At 38.8% G+C, this 20812-nt stretch overlaps 1 protein-coding gene and 1 pseudogene across 14 annotated transcripts in view; one reads left to right on the forward strand and one right to left on the reverse strand.

Annotated features, from left to right (window-relative positions):
- NCOR1 (nuclear receptor corepressor 1) overlaps window positions 1-20812 on the forward strand; it is a 161111-nt gene that overhangs the window by 46059 nt on the left and 94240 nt on the right. For 9 of the 14 annotated variants that reach the window (XM_058704695.1, XM_058704701.1, XM_058704693.1 and 6 more), the window contains exons 5-9: window positions 3221-3403; window positions 13011-13124; window positions 18706-18762; window positions 19623-19675; window positions 20009-20035. In XM_058704695.1, the coding sequence (XP_058560678.1) occupies window positions 3221-3403; window positions 13011-13124; window positions 18706-18762; window positions 19623-19675; window positions 20009-20035 (434 nt within the window). The remainder of the gene's footprint in view (window positions 1-3220; window positions 3404-13010; window positions 13125-18705; window positions 18763-19622; window positions 19676-20008; window positions 20036-20812) is intronic. The other 5 variants (XM_058704696.1, XM_058704697.1, XM_058704707.1 and 2 more) reach the window with 1 other exon arrangement.
- Window positions 6377-9888, reverse strand: LOC131497382 (nucleophosmin-like; annotated as a pseudogene).

Here is a 20812-nt window from a genome sequence, read left to right on the forward strand (position 1 = left end):
TACTTAGTATTTCATATATGGATATAAAGTGATGTGTCACGCATGTAGGTTATCTGTTGGTTCATTAGAGCAATGACATGGTCTTTAGGCTGATTTTTTTGGTGTTCGTTCTTATTTATTTCCTTAAGGTAAATTCCTGTTAGTATAATCAATTTCTGATCAGAGTTGGCATATTTTTCAGCCTTTTGTATTTCCAGATTGTCCCGCCAAAGAGTAGGACTGATTCTTATTCTTGACAGCAGAATGTAGGGTGCCCAGTTATTGTGCTAATGCTTGCTGCTATTTAAAAAACCATTGTTAATCTGATAAAATTTTAACTTGTATTTATTTGCTTCTTACTAAAACTTACATTTTTCATTTGTTTATTGGTTATTCATTTTTCCTATTTTGTAAATTGTTTTTCCTATCTGTTCATTTTTCTGTTGGTCAGTTTTTGATTTTATAGTGAGTTGTAGAGTTGACATTTTGGAAATGCTTTTTCTCATTTGCTTTTAAATTTGTTACTGCTATCTTGATAATCAACAGAAGACTGTTTATTTTAATCCATCAGTCTTTGTTTCTTCTTCTTCTTCTTTTTTTTTTTTAATATCTTTTGCTATTGGCTTTTCTGAGCCCAAGATTGTGTGAATACCTTGTTTTGTTCGCTTGAGGCTCATTGTGATTTGCTAATAAAGCTCATGTAAATGTTTGCTGTCATTTGGCTTTTATTGTGATATAAGATAAAAGGTAGGAATCTAACTTTCTTCCCTCAAAATTGCTATCATTATGTTCCAACACAAGATTAGAAACTCCATGAAGGCGAGTATCCTGTCTGTTTCATTCACCCCTCTGCCTAGTGCCTGCACATAGTAGGCACTTAAGGAATTGTTTTGTTGTTAAATGTTTAACTAGAAGGCAAGTCTGTGGAAAATATTGCTTTGTACTAGTAGTTCTTAGCTCGTGCATCAGATCACCTGAGGAGCATTTGCAAAGTCTGCAGTTGAAATACCTGTTTTGCTATTTTACATGTTCCGTAACACACATGAACTCATTTGCATATGGCAGGAGAATGTGTTATATAACGAGGTCTTGGTGGTTCATAAATGATTTTTCTCTGCACGTTAATGTTTCAAAAGCTCTCAGGATCAAGCTGTCCCATAATTAAAAGAAGTAGCCTTCATGATGTCTGAAGACCTTGAGAAGATTCGAAAATTATTGCATTCAAGAACTCTGCTTTTCACTGTTAAGCTAACTAGTGGAGATTCAAGTGTCGAAAAGAAAATGTGAAGATACTATCTCCTATGTTTTTTTCTGTATTTTTTGTTTTTAAAGGTTGATAAAGATGGTTATACCCTCAATTGTATTTTTATTTTTTATTTATTTTTTTTTAGTGTTTATTTATTTATTTTGAGAGAGAGAGAGAGAGAGAGAGAGAGACAGACAGACAGACAGACAGTGAGCAGGGGAGGGACAGAGAGAGAGGGAGAGAGAATCCCAGGCAGGCTCCATGCTAACAGCGTAGAGCCTGATGAGGGGCTCGGACTCACAAACAATGAGATCATGACCTGAGCCAAAATCAAGAGTCGGATGCTTAACCGACGGAGCCACCCAGACGCCCCTCTATTTTTTTTTATTTTGATGAAACATACTATTTTCTGTTAGAAGTAAAAGACTTCAGGGATTTACATCTTAACAGCAGAAGCATGAACTACAGAGTTTGAATCGAGCAAAGATCGTAGGCTGATGGCAAATGACATTGGAGCTTCAATATATTATTACCTCTGTTAGAATTATTACTGTTTTTGTTAATGCTCTGCATACAAAGTTGTACAGGTCTTAATAGCCACACTCCTATTTTCCCCAGAAGTTTTTTTTTTTTTTTTTTTAAGTTTATTTATTTATTTTGAGAGAGAGCGAGCGATAGCAGGGGAGGGGCAGATAGAGTGGAGGACAGAGGATCTGAAACAGGTTGTTTGCTGGCAGCACCAAGCCTCATGCGGGACTCGAACTCACAACCATGATGAGATCATGAGCTAGCTTGAAGTTGGACACTTAACCAACTGAGCCCCGGGTCTTATATTTAGCATATACTATTACAGAATATGAGATTTTTCAGAAATACGCATATTTTAGCCAAAATCTCTGTTCCAAGTTGTTTTGGAGCAACTATCCAAGTATAGTTGTGTGCATTCTTTGTTAGAACTACTCATTTCTCACAGTTACTTAGTCATTATATTTAATACTCTGAGGGCTGTATTGTCCTATGAACTATGCTCATTCTAGGCTTCTTACAGCCTGCAGAAAACTAGTGACTTAATCCAAAATTTGTCTTTGGGGCGCTTGGGTGGCTCAGTTGGTTAAGCCAACACTTCATCTCAGCTCAGATCTTGATCTCAGGGTAGTGACTTCAAGCCCCTCGTTGGGCTCCATGCTGGGCACAGAGTCTACTTAAAAAACAAAAATTCATCTGCTTTACAGTATTGCTTATATCTTCACCTTAGACTGGAGATTAATAGCCTCTGTGTGTGTGTGTGTGTGTGTGTGTGTGTGTGTTGACAAGGTGGTTGGTTTTGGGTGGAGGGCTTTCATTCTGATTGGAGGTGGAATGGAATGACATATTTGGCATAATCGAGGTTATGTGCGCTGTAGCATGGGAGATTTACCTGCCCTTTATAAAGGCAGGCCTAGGTGATAGCAACAAGAAAAGTGCTAGGTCATTTCTCTGACTTCCGTACCTGATTATTCGCTCTTGGAAAGTCTGAGAAGTTTTTGTTAGGAACTCTTGGCCGTATCATAGCTGTTAAGCTGGGTGGACACACAGCTTTTGCATGGAGTTTATGACTTTTCCAGCCTACAAGTTCAGACCTTTTGAAGAACCATCGTAAGAAAATGGTTAAGAAACGGTATCTTCCTTTTTCATGATTGCATTACTGTTTCCCCAGATATTCTCTACAGTCTCAGTATTGTGACATTCGAGGCTATTCAGCCTTTTAGCCACCTCATTCTAAATAGCTTTTAGGATATTCAGAATAGTGAATGATATGTGTAGACCGTGATGTATAAACGTCAGTGGAGTGGAGTGTGTGTGTGTATGAAAATTGCTCCTGTAGGACACCAGCTAGAGAAATAGCATTTATGATTCTGCTGTGTCTTAAAATAGACTTGTTCAGCTAAGAGAATCTTGATGTTAGTATTGGCTATTAGTGAGGAATAAATTGTTCTTGACTTTTCTTCTCTGAAGGATCCAGCATTTGGAGGCAAACATGAAGCTCCATCCTCTCCAATCTCTGGGCAACCTTGTGGAGATGATCAGAATGCTTCACCTTCAAAACTTTCAAAGGAAGAGTTAATACAGAGTATGGATCGTGTAGACAGAGAAATTGCAAAAGTAGAACAGCAGATCCTCAAACTGAAGAAGAAACAAGTAAGTGTTTGATTTTACTGATATTTTATCGATATTCTAAGAACATATGTTTGTCTTTCTAAAGAAGATAACGCTGATTTTCCATAGTTTTCAACTTTATATGAATGGAATCAAGCCTGTATACTCTTTGACTTGCCTTTTTTTTCCTTTTTCCTTTTTTTTTTTTTTTTTTGCTTTTACGTTTCCCGAGTTGCATCCATTCATGTCCCCTGCTGTATTGTCTGACCGTGTGATTCCAGATAGCAAAACTTGTTTGTCCATTCTGTTTTGGATCTTATTGGATGGGTTGTTCCTCGATTGTTGCTACTTCAGTGCAGTGGTGCTGTGTTTTGGTTCACGTGTGAATAGATTTTCGTGGGCACGTGCCCAGGAATGGCATTGCTTGACTCGAGAGTATGCGCTTCTCTGAGTGTGTATTAGATGATACCGAACGTGCGAAAATGGCAGTGCCGTTGGCAACATGGACAGGTTCCAGTTTGTGCAAATGCTTGTCCTCACCTTGATGAGTTTTTTGCAGTTGGATGTGAAATAGTTCTCCCTGAGGTTTTAATTTGAATGTCCTTGTTTAGGTATGAGAGCTGATTTTCATTTGTTCATGGGTTATTGGTGTTCCTTATGCGGATTGTTATTTTGTCATTTTCTTTTTTTTTTCCTTTTTTTATTAAAAAAAAATTTTTTTTTTAACGCTTATTTATTTTTGAGACAGAGAGAGACAGAGCGTGAATGGGGGAGGGGCAGAGAGAGAGGGAGACAGAATCTAAAGCAGGCTCCAGGCTCTGAGCTGTCAGCACAGAGCCGGACGCGGGGCTCGAACTCATGGACTGTGAGATCATGACCTGAGCCGAAGTCGGACGCTTAACCGACTGAGCCACCCAGGCGCCCCTTTGTCATTTTCTTAATTGTAGTATTTCCTAAAGTGTCTTGTCAGTTAATGCCTATGGCAGCTATGTCCTCATTTGTGGGTTGTTATTTTGCTTTTTGGGGAAGGGAGGATGGAGATTTTTGTATGTATGTTTGTTTTTTTTGTTTTGGTACTGAAATTTAAAAAATTCACATAGCAGAATATTCATCCTTTGAAAGTATACAGTCTGTTGGCTTTTAATGTATTCATAAAGTTGTGCAACCATCACCAGTGTATAATTCCAGAGCATTCTTATCGCTTCAAGAAGAAACCACATATCTGTTAGCAGTTACCCTCTATTTCCCCCTCTCGCTGACCCCTGGCAACCACTAATCTGTTGTCTATATGGATTTTTATCTGGACATTTCGGGTGAATAGAATCCTATAACGTGTGACATTTTTTGTCTTGCTGCTTTCATTTAGCATGTTTTCAAGATTCATCCATGTTCTGTCTTGTGTCAATACTTCATTCCTTTTTATGGCTGACTAAAAACTCCATTTCGTGGAGATACAATGTATTGTTGATTCATTCATCAGGTGGCGGACATTTGGGTTGTGTTCACATTTTGGCTGTTTTTGGCTACTATGAGTGCTGCTGCTATGACATTCATGTACACGTTTTTGTGTGGACATATATTTTTCTGTTCTCTTGGATATATACCCAGGAGGGAAATTGCTGGGTCCTTTGGTAAATCTGTGTTTAAATTTTTGAGGAGCTGTGAGAATGTTTTCCGAAGTGGCTGCAGCATTTTACATCCCCACCAGCAGTCTTTGAGGGATGGATACACTTGTGCTATTTCCGTGGTAACACTTTTTTTTTTTTTTTAACATTTATTCATTTTTGAGAGTGAGAGAGACAGAGCATGAGGGAGGGAGGGGCAGAAAGAGAGGGAGACTCAGAATCCGAAGCAGGCTCCAGGCCCTGAGCTGTCAGCACAGAGCCTGACGCGGGGCTTGAACTCACGGACCGCGAAATCATGACCTGAGCTGAAGTCGGATCCCCAACCGACGGAGCCACCCAGGCACCCCTACACTTTTATTTATCTATCTATCTATCTATCTATCTATTTATTTATTTAGTTATTATTTTAACGTTTACTTATTTCTGAGACAGAGACAGAGCATGAATGGGGGAGGGGCAGAGAGAGAGCAAGCACCCCTACACTTTTATTTATTTATTTATTTATTTATTTATTTATTTATTATTTTAACGTTTATTTATTTCTGAGACCAAGAGAGACAGAGCATGAACGGGGGAGGGGCAGAGAGAGAGGGAGACCCAGAATCTGAAACAGGTTCCAGGCTCTGGGCTGTCTGCACAGAGCCCGACGTGGGGCCCGAACCCACGGACCGTGAGATCGTGACCTGAGCCGAAGTTGGACGCTCAAGTGACTGAGTCACCCAGGCGTGCCTACACTTTTTTTTTTTTTTTTTTTAAATAGCCATCCTAGTAAATGTGAAGTGGTATCTCCTTATGGTTTTGATTTTAATTTCCTTAATGATTAATGGCAAATGCCCTTTCATGTGCTTGTTGGCCTTTTTGTGTATTTTCTTTAGAGAAACATCCAGATTCTTTCCCCATTTTTCAGTCGGGTTGCCTTTTTATGGTTGAGTTATAACAGTTCCTTACTCTGGATACGCAGATACGTGATTTGCAGATTATTTTCTCTCATTCTGTGAATTGTCTTTTCACTTTGCTGTTAGTGTCCTTTGGTGTAAAAAAGGTATTCCCCCCCCACCCCCCCCTTACTTGACTCATTTAAGTATTTATTGAGCAGCTAGGGAGATAGGAAAGGTGATTAAAACATGGTCAAAGAGCGGAGTCAAATGCACAAGTCCCAGAAAGCAAAGTATAAGGTTCATTGGATCACAGCAGTCAGATGAAAGTGCTTTGGGAAATCAGGAGGGAGATTGCTTCCAGCCTGGAAGGGGGGTGTGGGTGGGTGGCAAACTGGGAACGGGGATTGAAATTAAAATAGAAAACTTTCGTCTAGATTGTTGATTCTCAGTAGAGACTATATTTGTCTCTCTTTTTCCTCTCCCCATCTTTGGGCTTAATTTACCAAGACCATTCAGCAAGCTTTTTCTAGACTTGCTTGCATTTTTGCTTTAATGTCTTCTACAGAAATAGATCCTTTTGCTGTTTTAAGACTTTTTTCCTCCTCCTTTTTTTTTTTTTTTTTTTTTTTTTTTTAAAGGATTCATGACCTTTTGATCTTGGTGTTAATGATTTTGAGTCTTTTCCATCCTGGTTTGATAGTTTGGGGCCTTTTAGGCTGGGGTATTGAGTATCGATTTCTTCACTGGAGCTTTTTCCTCAGCCTCCTCATCCTCATCAGCCAGTTTCACTTTTTTTTCTGTGGAAACTTGGCTGTGACGTACAGGGGCAGGTCTCTTTCCAGATATGCTTAGGAGTTTCACACTTTGATCCTCCACCGCTCCGAGGTGCTGTCCACATGTGCAGGCCCTGAACTACATTTAGATCACAGGTGGTGGTATTTCAAAGCCCCCAAGGGAAACCATTGGCTGTACAGATGTTTCCACGTTGCAGTGTTACTTTAATTGAACTGCCTTCCTAATTCATTGCCGCTTCTTCAACCATGGGCGGCCCCCAAACTGACCATTCTTCAAGGTAGCTGGTGCTCATTTGCATCATAATCCATTTTAAAGTGATAATCTTTGGCCTTTGTTGGCCTCACAACTGAAAAGATATTTCTGGGGCCTCACGGGGTTCATGTCTCTGTCCACTGAATCTTCTGTGGGGTGGGAATCTTGTGCGGGAGAGGCGGCAGCCAGAGGTAATTACGACTCCTGTTCCAGAGAACAGCCGTGTAGGACTGAATCACACCAGGCCAAAAGTTTTTAATTGTGAGGAAGCCCGGTTTATTTTTTCTTTCATTACTTGAGCTTTTGTTGTCCTGTCCAGGAAACTGATGCGTAATGTAAGGTCCCACGAGGATTTATTCCTATACTTTCTTCTGTAAATTTTATTGTTTTAACTCTGATATTTAGGTCTTTGAGCCTAATTGTGTTTTTGCTGAACAGAATTTGTTTATATTTTATGTGAGACTACCCTGGGATCATTAAAATAGTTGACGAGTTGTCTTTTTCAAATCTTCATAGTTTTGCTTTTTACATTATTCTTAGTCCACCAAAAATTGACTTTTTTATGTCTGTCTCAAGGTAGGGGGTCACATCTATTCTGTTATCTATGGATAATTGCAAAGTTTGTCCTTTCCCAACTGCCCTACCATTTTACCTCTATTATAATTCAAGTTTACATCTATATATGTGTTGATTTCTGGGTTTTGAAAATTCTTATTTATTGCCCTCTTCGTGGTATTCATGCAGAAATACAATATATATTCTCCTAACTACTAGAGCTTTATAATAACTCTTTTTTTCCAGTGAGGTAAGCCCTACTTCTAACGGCATGTTTTAGCTATTTAAATTTTTTACAATCTCATGTAACTTTTAGAATCACACTTTTTGGTTCTCCAAAACATCTTTTTGGAATTTTCATTGGAATCATATGGAATACAGAGATCAATTTGGGAAGGATGAAGTCTTTATGACATTGAGGCTTCCAATCCATGAACATGGTGTGTCCATTTATTTAGGATGTCTTTCATGTTTTGTTACTTTCTGTCCATAAACAATCTATATGCCTTGCATTTAATTAAACTCTAGGCACTTTATATTTTTGATGCTCTTATTAATAATATATTTTTTAAATTACATTTTTTGTTGCCTTTGACATTTTTATATAGACCAGAAGTCTTCCTAAATTATCCTTTTATTGCTGATTTCTTATTTGTAGATTCTCCATATCAATAGTTAACAACAGCAGTAGCAACACAGTTTTGTTTCTCCTTTCCAGTCCTTAAACCTTTTTCTTAATCAAAAAAAAAATTTTTAAGTTTATTTTTGAGAGAGAGAGCAAGAGAGAGCCTGTGTGTGTGTGTGTGTGTGTGTGTGTGTGTGTGTGCGCGCGCGCGCTCGCAAGCAGAGGAGGGGCAGAGAGAGAGGGGGACAGAGGATCCAAAGTGGGCTGTGCGCTGACAGTAGAGAGCCTGATGGCGGGGCTTGAGCTCACAATCTGTGCCATCATGACCTGAGCCGAAGTCGGACGCTTAACCAACTGAGCCACCCAGGTGCCCCTTTCCCTTACTTTTCTATTGCTTTATTGCTCTGGTTAGGACTACAATACAGAGTCGAAAGTGGTTATTCTTGTTCTTTTCTACTTTTAGAAGAATACCTTTACTTTTTGCCACTGATTTTGATGTCAGTGTTTTTAGACATCTTTCATCAGGTTAGGAAATAACCGTTGGATTCTAGTGTGCTAAGAGTTAAACAAAAATAATTTTTTTTAATGTTTATTTTTGAGAGAGCACGAGCAGGGGAGGGGCAGAGAGAGAGGGAGATGCAGAACCTGAAGCAGGCTCCAAGCTCTGAGTTGTCAGCACAGAGCCCGACGTGGGGCTCGAACTCATGAACTGTGAGATTATGACCTGAGCTGAAGTTGGACCCTTAACTGACTGAGCCACCCAGGCGCTGCCCTAGTGTGCTAAGAGTTTTAAATGATGAGGGAATGTTGAATTTTATCAGATACTTTTTTTCCTTTAAGTTTGTTTATTTTGAGACAGAGACAGTACGAGCAGGGGAGAGGTAGGAAGAGAGGGATAGAGAGAATCCCAAAGCAGACTGCACTGTCAGCAGAGCCCGACACGGGGCCTGAATACACGAACCATGAGATTGTGACCTGAGCCGAAGTCGGACACTTAACTGACTGAGCCACCTGGGCACCCCTAAAGTTTATTTATTCTTAGGCAGAGAGAATGCCAGTGGGGAGGGGCAGCGAAAGAGGAAGAATCTAAGTAGGCTCTGCACTGTCAGCACAGAGCCCATGTGGGGCTTGAACTCATGAAACCGTGAGATCATGACCTGAGCTGAAAGCAAGAGCTGGGCACTTAACCAACTGAGCCATTCAGGTGCCCCCCGGTTCTCAGTTTTTATCCTGTGTATTTTTAGTCTCTTATTTTAGGTTTATAGAAGTTTATAGTTGTTATTTTCCTGGTCAGTGAAACCTTTTATTGTAAGGCAATGACATTCTATCTCTTGTAATGCTTTTTACCGTAAAATTTGTTCTGCCTGGTTTTGACATAATTAGATCAGCATTCTTTTGGTTGATATTAGTTTGTCTTTTTTCTTCCCTTTACTTTCCGTGCTTTAAGGTATAGCTCTTATATATGTATATAGCTGGGTTTTGTTTTCTATCTACTCTGACACCCTGTCTTTCCACAGGATAATTTACTTCTTTTAACCTGATTATGATGATTGGTAATATCTCAATTGTTTTTATTATATACTGTTGTCCTGTCTTTTTTATGGTTTCTTGTTTGTTTTGTTCTAATCCTTATCTTGGATTATTTGTCTTACTCCATTTTCTTCTACCCCTCTAGTTTGTATTTTATACACTATTTTATATTGTTTATAATGGCTCCCCTCAAACTTACCAGCCTGTTTAACTTGAAGCCTAAAATTAAATTAGTATCTTAATCATACTCGAGAAGCAAGGGGACATAGACCTTCTTGAGTCCTTTCTCTTTTCTCCCAGCTTTTATGATATTTTGCCATTTTTTTCTAGTTCTTCCTTGTTTTATTTCAAGCACCAAAGACATTATTTTATACAGCCAGTGTTCATTTAGGTTTACCCACTTGTCTGTCATCTTATTTGCTCATCATTCCTTCTTGCAAGACAGCTCTTCCTTGTGGGGTTGTGTGTTTCTGCTTGAAGAACATCCTGCAGAATTTCCTTTAGTGAGGATCCATTAGTTGGCAGATTTAGTATTCAGTTGTGGAGACCTAAATGTCTTTTATTGATGCCATTTATTGAAAGGTATTTTTATTTGGTACTTGGTTCTTTTGTACCAGCACGCTGTCTTCTGGCTTCCACTGTTAAGACATTGGCCTCTTGGTCTAATTTTTATTCTTTTGTGGATAGTCTGCATCTTTTCTCCGGCTGCCTTTATTTATTTAAAAAAAATTTTTTTTCTTTTTAACATTTATTTATTTTTGAGACAGAGAGAGACAGAGCATGAACGGGGGAGGAGCAGACAGAGAGGGAGACACAGAATCTGAAACAGGCTCCAGGCTCTGAGCTGTCAGCACAGAGCCCGACGCGGGGCTCGAACTCATGGACCGTGAGATCATGACCTGAGCCGAAGTCGGACGCTTAACCGACCAAGCCACCCAGGCGCCCCAACTCCGGCTGCCTTTAATATCTTTGTGTGCTGTTGTTTTTATTATGATGTATTAGGAGTGGGTTTTTGCTTGTATTTTATTTATTTATTTATGTTTTGGGGGGGGGGGGCGGGTGAGAGAGTGGGCAAGAGAGAGAATGTTAAGCAGGCTCCACACCCAGTGTGGAGCTGTAACACAGGGCTAGATCTCATGACCAACTGTAGATCATGACTTGAGCCGAAATCAAGAGCCAGATGCTTAACCTGCTGTCCAGCTTAAGATTCGTTGGGCTTCTTGAATGTGTTAGTTTTTAATCCGTTCTGGAAAATTCTGAGCCATGATCTTTTTTTTTTTTTTTTTTTTAAACAAAATCCTTTCCTGTGGTTTCTTTGTTCTCTTCTCAAATTTCTGTTAGATACAACATTTTATCACTCTTGTGTTCTATGTCTTTTTATTGTTTTTTCTTTCCCAGTTGGTTGCTTCTTTGGGCTTCACTGGGGGCAGTTTCTTCACTTCTGTTTTTCAGTTTGCATTTCTCTTTTCAGTTATATCTAATCTGTCAAATATATCTTTAGTTTCACTAATTTTTTTTGTTGTTGTTGTTGTCATTTCTTTTAGGCTAATTTTTAAATCTCATGTAAAAAAGATTACCTTGCTTTAAAACAATGTTAAACAGTTTTCTTTATTGAGTCCTATTAAATTTATAATAATGTGTCTGACAGTTCTTTTAAGTCTTAGTGGGTCTGATTCTGCTGGGTTGGTCTTATCTGGTCTTTTCTTTAGTTTGTTCACTTGTAAAATTGCAGTAATGCAGTTAACAACACCAGCTACCTTATGTGATGGTTGTATGAGTTGTGATCATGAATATATTGTTTAATTTAATGTGGCATATAGTAAATGCTCAATGATGTGTAACCCATTATCATAATTAAAAAATATATTGCATGACCATTATGAGACGTACAGGAACTACAAATTTTATTGAGAAATGTAAAGAAACATAACATAGATGCATAGAAACACAGTGTTAATAATGTTAATTAATAATGTTAATACCATTAACACACAAAATTGTATATGTTTTATACAATTCAACAAAAATTCAACTAAATATGTTAAATTTGCAAAATTATTATAAACCTCTTGTATGAAAGAACAAAGTAAGTGAGGAAAAGTTTATATTTTTTGTTTCGTTTGTTTTTAGTCTTCCTGTTACAATGGTTTTGTCCCGGGGCTACTTCAGTACTCAGAACGAAATGGGATTTCTGGAAGTTGGTTTTTTCCTTTCTCCACACCTACTTAACAGGGACCCTCAAAGAAGGCTTCTGAGCAAAGCTAAGAAAGAATGGTTGAGGAACTTAACCCCATAAACATGATCTCACAACTCCAGATATCTGTCTTTTACTTATAAAGATAGCAGCTTGCAAAAGTACTTTGAATTCCAAGGTGGAAGTGGTCCTTGAAGCTTGTCTCTTGGAGGAATTTTATCCTTAGGTTGGGTGTGATCTGACCTAATTGACTAGGAGTCTTGATCTGTCTTCGTAGCACAGTTAAAATTTTCCTCTAGGTTTTAGTAGACATAACATCTTCACCCAATGTCTTTTCTGTCGTCTTAGCCAGTAAACTTATATTCACGAGACTAATCCTAGAGCATTTACTAGGTGTCAGGCCCTGGCTTAAGTGCTGAAAAATAAAAAGCAGTGAACCAAGCAAAGTCTCTGCTTGCTTCAGTAATGATTGTAGGTAATATTTATTGACTATTTATAGTTGTCATGTGCTTGATATATATTGAGTTATTTAATTTTCCCCAAAATCTACCTGATAGATAGGGTTAATGTTTCTACTTTACATATGAGTGGTTTATATATTTGTTCAGGATTAAAGAAGTCGAGACCTAGAAAGGACCCTAGGATCACAGGGCTCTTAAGAGTTGACCCGAAGACTCAGACTCAGGCAGAGTAATGCAGATAGCTTTCTGTTTTGTAACTGTACCCAAACTTGTAGTTTTGGCTGGGGGCTGAGCATGGTCCTGTTCTGAGTTGAGGATTAATCTGTAAGTGTTGTGCGGCCCTGCTCTTCCTGCCAGATGTTAGCACACACTGTGGATCTGTAACATATGAAAGTATTTTTTCCTGTGCTACAAAAGGTCATTGTGATGGAGGTATCTGGGGTAGCTTCATACGTTTAGTTTCTCTTGTCTTTTTTTTTTTTTTTTTTGCTTTAAATTTATCAGAATTCAAATATACAAGGATTTCTCTAATGATTATGTTACTTAGTTCTTAGTCAAAATAAATCTGATTGGATTTGTTAGAACCCTTGGGTCCATTAGACCCTAGTAGATTAAGAGGTTACCCTATAGATTCAGCAAAACATTGCTCAGTAGCATGTGTTATCTCTGGCGATTAATTACTGGTAGGGGTGACGTACATCAGATGCCTGATTCTTTCTTTTTGCGTCTCTTAGCAACAGCTCGAAGAAGAAGCCGCTAAGCCTCCTGAGCCTGAGAAGCCTGTGTCCCCTCCTCCCGTGGAGCAGAAACACCGCAGTATTGTCCAAATTATTTATGATGAGAATCGGGTAAGCTCCTGCCATTTCTTACGGCACACAGTCCTTTAAAAGCACTTGACTGTGCCTTGTAAAATTCTCATTGTGTTCTGTGGTAATGTTAATTGTCTTAACAACCTGATTTCTGTCATAATTTTTAATGTTCTTAAACTTTGACTAAAGCTTGATGTTTTTTCCTTATAGACCAAAAAAAAGTTGATTGCTGTGTCTTAAATTAATCTTTCACTTGTATATTATATTGCATAAATGTTAATGAGAATATAATTTTATCAACTAAGTTTCTCTCCTATCATATAAAATTGGCAAGCAAGTTTGTAGCACGTAATGCAAAACAAGGCATCATTCTGTAGTTTTTCACTTTCTAAGGGACATTTGATGCCAAATACTGATACCACCCTATTAGAGATGGGTCATTGGAGATGGAAATAATGTGCATTATCAGCTTTAGAATTGATAGCTGGGCTGTAGTTTGAATCTTAATAAAGTGTGAGGCCAGTGGCTATTAGGTAGACTTTGCTATTTTAAAACAATTTTTTCTTTCATATTCATAATTGAAAGTATTCATTGATTTAGGGAAGCCAGGCCTCAATTCTGTGAGTAACTTTGTAATGTCAAAGTTAGTTTTGGGCTGGAATCCAGCCCAGAAAGCTAGCAGTTAAATGGAAATTGATTTCACCATAATATAAAGCAAGCTTTCCAACAGAGCTGCTTAACACTGGGCTTCCAGAAGTTCCCAGTCTACAAAAGAATAAGTTTAAGTACTGCTGCAGAGAATCAGCTTGTGAGCTGAGGATGATCGGTCATAAGGTAGAAGTTGAGATTGTTGTTTCAGTTGATTTACTTTGTAGTGAGTGGAGTCATCAGGATCAGTACATTTTACACAGGCAGCCTACGACTTTACAATAGCCTAGGTCCTAAAGGAAATTGGCCTTCAGAAGGGCAACTGTGAATTGTTACATACACACTTATGAGAATAATCTTAGCCTGAGCTATTCATGTATGTGTGTGTATTAGATAGGTACCTGAAAGTCATCAAATATATAAAACTTAGGATAATGGTAAGTGTCACAGGCAGGTAAAAACATGGCAATTTATATTATTTTCTTGGCTGAGTGCAAAATTAGTCCAATTTATTGAATGGACAGAGCAATCTCATTGAAGATCTATTTGAATATCTATTCAAAAAGGATGAATGGCAGTAAATGAAGTGAGTGACGAGAGTGGCCTTGTCTTTTGCCGAAAGGGGCAGCGACTCTGGTCAGGCAGAGATGTGGCCCAAGGTTGACAGGTGCTCCCTTGTTTAAGGAAAGCTGAGAAGATGGAGTTTTATGTGGAATCCCCTGCTTTTTAAAAAATACTCTGCGGAAGAATAAAACACTTTTGTGGACTAATGGGCTTCATGGCCAGTTTATGACCTCAGAGATAAAGTAAATAGGGATTGGAGCTAACAATGGAAGAGAATCTTGGAAAATAAAATGTTGACTTCTTAGTGTGAGTCAGTTTTCAAAGAAGTTGAATTCAGTGATTTTTTTTTTTTAAGTAAAAAATTTTTTTTAATGTTTATTTATTTTTGACAGAGAGGGACAGAGCATGAGTGGGGGAGGGGCAGAGAGAGAGAGGGAGACACAATCCGAAGCAGGCGCCGGGCTCTGAGGGGCACAGAGCCCGACACGGGGCTCGAACTCCCAGACCGCGAGATCATGACCTGAGCCAAAGTTGGACGCTCGACCAACTGAGCCACCCAGGCGCCCCCAGTGATATTTTTTAATGGACTGAATTTCTTAATTAGCCTTGTCATTATTAGTGAATTCTCTGGTTGCCTGACTAGGATGTGAGGACCGAATACTATTGAGCAAGATCTGATGGAGAGTTTACCTTGTGTTCAATTTTTATATATATATGTGCTTTCATTACTTTGTGCAGTAAGTGTTTCTTGGTGCCCAGCGACAAAGCTGAAAACTTTCAGACCTCTTCTTTCCCCTGTAGCACGTGTGTGTTCAGATTCGTTGTGCATTGTCTGAAGAATAGAAGAACGACCAAACTTGAGATCTTGGTATTAGACTCGTGGTGAAGGTTCTTTTTCACTCATAGTAACTGTGGAAATCCTCTTTTTACAAATCTCTTCTTTCTGATTGCCCTGCTACTAGTCTGCAGCCGTGGTGGATTTGGAACAGAGGTTCCTGGAGGGGAAGCCACGAGAGCGCGACTGGGCTCGGAGCCCAGGCTTTCTCACTGCTGCCTCGCCATGCTGCCTTGTGTAAGGCCCTTGCGGCTTTTTTAGCTTTCTTTAATGAATGACCTTATCTGTTTTGACACCCGAGGAAAGGAGAAATGGGTGAAGGCAAGGAGACATTTCTCTCTTGTTCCTTTTGTGGCAGCAGTCTACACTGGGAATTAAGCCTAATGTGGCTTACGAGATGGGGGCCATTATCTTGTATTAGGCCTCTTTGGTTTCTTTAGAAAGTTAGTGGGAGGGGGGCACCTGGGTGGCTCAGTCGGTTAAGGGTCCAACTTCAGCTCAGGTCATGATCTCATGGTTCATGGCTTCGAGCCCTGCATTGGGCTCTGTGCTGACAGCTCAAAGCCCGGAGCCTGCTTCAGATTCTGTGTCTCCTTCTTTCTCTCTGCCCCTCCCTTGCTTGCACTCTGTTTTTCTCTCAAAGTTAAATATTTAAAAAAAAAAAAAAAAAAAAAAAAAGTTACTGGGAGGAAGAAAACTACCCAAAAGTGACTGTTTAATTTGAAAATTGGTTTCCTGAGAGAAAAATTGTCTTGCATCATATTTAAACTTTAGACCGAGATTTATTTAGTCTCTAAACAGACTCTTCTCCTGGGCTGTTTTTAACAGTTCAATTTGCTGTTACCCTCCCCAGTTGTAGGATCCAAAAATATTTATAAATGCTCTAATTTCAGAATTATAATACATACAGAGAAGGGTATGCATGGAGTATAGTTCTCAGAAACAGCTCGGTTATATTTTGTTTGCGTGACTTGCAAGTTAAAGTGACAACAGATGAAAGAAAGAGATCAAAAGTAGAAAGTATACTCCGTGCCAGCAACCTCTAGTCACCTAGGCCTGTGTCCTGGGAAGTCTCTGTTTCCCTCTCTCGGCCACGCTGTAGGTTTGGTTGACTAACGAGGAGCATCATCCCCTCCTCCTAAATCGTGGTCTCCCTCCTCCTTTGGCAATAGCTTATTTGAGCCCTCATCACTCACATGAATAGTGACTTTTCCTTCCTTCAGTCATTTTTCTTTCTAACCAGTCCTTCATATTTGAGTCCTCTTACATGATTCTCGAAATAAAACCTTTTGATTATTTCCCACTTTCTGCAGAATAGCCCAGACTTTTTATCAGTGCCAACATGCCTGCCTGCCTGCCTGCCTGGCCGTTGGCCCGGTCCTCCTTTCTTAAAGCTGTCCTACCAGAATAGCTTTGAAAGTTCCATTGAAGTGTTAGTACCTTTATCCCAGGATGTTGCCTCTGCCTTCGGGCATCCCAGTGTCTTGTCTTTCTTGTCTGTTGAGTGCGCTCGTGCTTCAAGACCCTGGCTCAAGTATCATTTTCCCTATGAAGATTTTCAGGACCTCTTATCCTCCTCCTTTTTGTTGTTTTCTTGGTACCTAGCAAACACCTGGCACACAGAACGTATCAACATGTTTGAAGAATTAAGTACTTCTGTCTATAGACTTAGACTGAAAATTACAGTATGGAAATGTGAGGGTTTTAAATTAAAATGTTGGCCTGCCAGACTTGATAGGTTAATATGTTCTTAGCAATTAAGCCAACGTGAAGTCAGATATTTAATAAAACTTTGCAAAACTTAAATCTTGGGTTGCAAACATCTTAAATACCAGCTTTTAAAATTAGCTCTGGAAAGGTGAGTGCCAGATAGGATACTAGCATTTGCCAGAATGTCGTTCTGTGTCTTTTGTGTATGGTTCCCCTTAGCCTGCCCGTTCTGGGTATGGACTAACAACACACAGCCCCTTGAGGGAGCGAAGCGAAGCGAAGGCACTCCTGGCTGGCTCAGGCAGTAGAGTATGTGGCCCTTGATCTCGGGGTTGTGAGTTTGAGCCCCATGTTAGGGGTAGAGATTACTAAAAATAAATTAATAAACTTAAAAAAGCAAATTTAAAAACTGGTGAGTGTTGGGTCTGGAGAAAGTTGCGGGCGCAACTAAATTTCCACGTTTATCATCTATGATGATGTTCTTTGCGTGCTATTTAATATATGCCTAAAGCTAATAAATTTGAATTTCGTGATAATTACATTTTGACTTCGTGAGTTAGTTACCTTAGGACAGTGATTTGTTCTCAACTGGAGGCTGTTTTGGTTGTTACAGCTTGGAGGATAGGCAGAGTGCTACTGGCATCTAGTGGGATACTGCTAAATATCCCACAGTGCCTAGGCACCGTCCCCAGAACACGCATCTGGCCCAAACAGTGCCAAGATTGACAAATCCTGCCTTAAAACTGTCTATAGAAGTACGATCTGCTATGCAAATTTAATGGAGTTTTATAGTTTTGTATTTGACATTATTGATATATTTATTTTCCATCTTAATAACCTTTCAGTTTCCTGGAGTTTGGAAAGTGCATGACACTGTTTTGCGCTTCCTGCACTAGTTGTTTTTACAACATATATATGAAATAAATACTTGATTTTGATTGATAAGTGAGATGAAAAGGAGAATATTTATCTTAAGGAAACCTCTTTCTACTTGGGGGATACTGACGAATATCCATTCCCACTTGTGTGCCCCATCAGAAGCCCTGCGGAGTCTCCCAGCAGCAAATACATCGAGGGGGGGGGGGTCTGCGCAGCCGACAGGGAGCCATTGTTAGCAACTGGAATGCGTTGGCTGAGAACCATTGACACGTTTGCTAGTCCTACAATTCCAGTTTTAACATCTTCAGCATCGAATTTGTTATATTTCATTTGTCCATTCAAGGATGATTTCTATTAGATGGCACATCGGCCTAGATCATTTTACTTTTGAAAATGGACTGTAAAAAAATGCATAATTCAAAAAAATATGTAATTCGGCATTTATTAAGTACTGAACACTTGCGTAATTCAAACTAGTTGTTTCCTCTGTTCAGTTATTACCAAGGTTTTCTTGTAACTAGAATATAAGCTCATAATAAGCTTTTCTTCCAAGAGATCAATTTGGCTTACACCAGTAAAGACTGGTGACTTTATGGTATTTTATGTTTTAAAATTTTTATTCATGACAGTCCGAGTCCAAGTGTCGAGGGGCTCATTTCTAATAGTGGATCTGTGTTCCTTCTGCCTAGAATCTTGAGATCTGTTTGCTGTTCAGAACTTAACAAGTCTTCAGGTATTACCTTGAGTACACATGTGAAGTACTGACTGAATTTTGTGAGGAAGCTATGAAAATGAAAGGATATTTCAGCCAATCATGTGACAAGAATATTTGGAGATATAGAAAAGTTCAACTCTAGAGTAGTCTCAGAGATAAAGTAAATAGGGATTGGAGCTAACAGTGGAAAAAACTAAATTGGTAGTGATTTTGCACCCAGGTAATATAATTATTTTAATTGTATAATATAATGATGTCTTTATCTGTAGAAAAAAGCAGAAGAGGCTCATAAAATATTTGAAGGTCTTGGCCCAAAAGTGGAACTGGTAAGTAAGAGATTTCTTTTTCTTTTTTTTTTTAATGTTTGTTTATTTTTGAGAGAGAGAGAGAGAGAGAGAGAGAGAGAGAGAAAGAGAGAGTGAGAGAGCAAGCATGAATGAGGGAAGGGCGGAGAGAGAGGGAGACACAGAATCTGAAGCAGGCTTCAGGCTCTGAACTGTCAGCACAGACCCCAATGTGGGGTTTGAACTCAAGAACCTCGAGATTATGACCTGAGCCGGAGTCGGATGCCTAACCAACTGAGCCCCGCCCCTGGCACCCCAAGAAATTTCTTTTTTCACATTGAGTGAAATTTTTTTTTTTAATTTTGTAATTAAAAATTACAATTTTTTTGTAATTTTTTTGTAATTTTTCTTGAGATAAGATGGAATATAGTCTGTCTACTTTGGAATGAGGGGGATGTGGCTGGGCAGTATGTTGAAAATAATGCCATACAAACTTGGTTACCTTTGCAGAAGTATTATCCTGGGCTTTTTTTTTTTTTTTTTTTCCCCCTGAGGACCCATTTAATCACGCCAGGTAAAGTCAGGAAGAAGTGAGAACAGAAATAGAAAGCTCTTTGGACCATGTGTTCTTCTTTGCCTTTGAGATTAAAAATCTGTGAATAAATGTATTTCCTGTGGGCTACAGTGGATTTATAAACATTTTTACAGTAGTCCCATTAATAGGAGATAGGGTAAAGAGAATTGTTCAGGGAACCCGAAAGTCTGGAGGTTCTGGTAGGGCATGTGTTGTGTAGGCTCATGCGTACTTCACCTAGGATTGTGTTAAAATATAAGTTGTTTCTTTGTATTTTCATAGACATGTGTACAACAGTTTATATGTAAATATTTGATTTATTTTATAGCCACTCTATAACCAGCCATCAGATACCAAGGTGTATCATGAGAACATCAAGACGTAAGTATTTATCATCTTTGGAGTTCTTCAGTTAAAGACCATATATTCTATAAAGAGATCATTTTTATGTTATCTGCTGACATATTATTATAATATAGTGTAGGTGTGTTTTAGATTTGTGTAATTTGCTGTCGTTTTACTATATGTTATCTTCCTCTGGCTTCTTGGGGGTTGGGGTAACAGCTTTGAGTTTCCGAGGCCAAAAAATGAAATAAATTATTGCATACGACTAGCTGGTTTTATGATCTGCTAGTAAAAAAGGTGAATACTTAACATTGAAATGGCTTACCTTGAGGCTTGAATTTTTTGCCTCCTGTTTTGTCTTTTTTTCAGTGGAGTACCTGCAAGGCGCATGATGAAGTAAGATAATGAAGCTTTTTCATTTAAGACTAGTGATGACACCGTCCCCCACCAAGCCACATCTGCCATTGCAAAGTAGAAGTGCCACGGATCATTTTATCATTATTCAAAATCCTATTCTAGGGAAATCCCTTCCATGACTCTTGCTAATGACGGTATTTGTAGACCCTTCTGCCATTTAATGTCCTGGTGCCTTGGAAGCGCTCTGTCACCTCACGTGGGTGAGGAGACTGCTCCACAATGTAGTTTGCTTAGCCTTGCTCATCCTAGATACCAGGCCTTTCTGGATGCAGATTCTGGAATAAGAGCATAAGTGAAAAGAAAACCTAATTTCTCGATCTGATTGAAGTAAGAGAGGAAGCTAGATAGGTATCTTTTTTTTTTTTTTTAATTATCATACTTTAAGAGAATTGAGGTGAATGATTCTTAGTTTATAACGAAAATGTGATATTTCTACTTTATGTTTTATTAAGAATAATAATCGGAACATTTTAATGATCTGCTAGTACAGTTACTGATGAGCACATTGCTATTTATATATCATCTCTATATTTTTTCTTTTAAAACCTTTCTTACTGAGAGTATGTGCAGTAGTTGACTACTTTGCAGAATTGGTGGCAAATATAATTTGCATGGTAGTATGCATGAAAAAAATTGAAATCTGAATACTTTTAACTTTTGTTAAGTAAGTGGTTTATGATGATAGTCATGTAACTTAGAATTTTTCTGTGAGATGCTACTGTGGTCTTGACCACCCTTAGAAGTAGGTGTAGGCAA

This window comes from Neofelis nebulosa, chromosome 16, assembly GCF_028018385.1.
Source record: "Neofelis nebulosa isolate mNeoNeb1 chromosome 16, mNeoNeb1.pri, whole genome shotgun sequence".
In the NCBI taxonomy this organism is placed as follows: domain Eukaryota; kingdom Metazoa; phylum Chordata; class Mammalia; order Carnivora; family Felidae; genus Neofelis; species Neofelis nebulosa.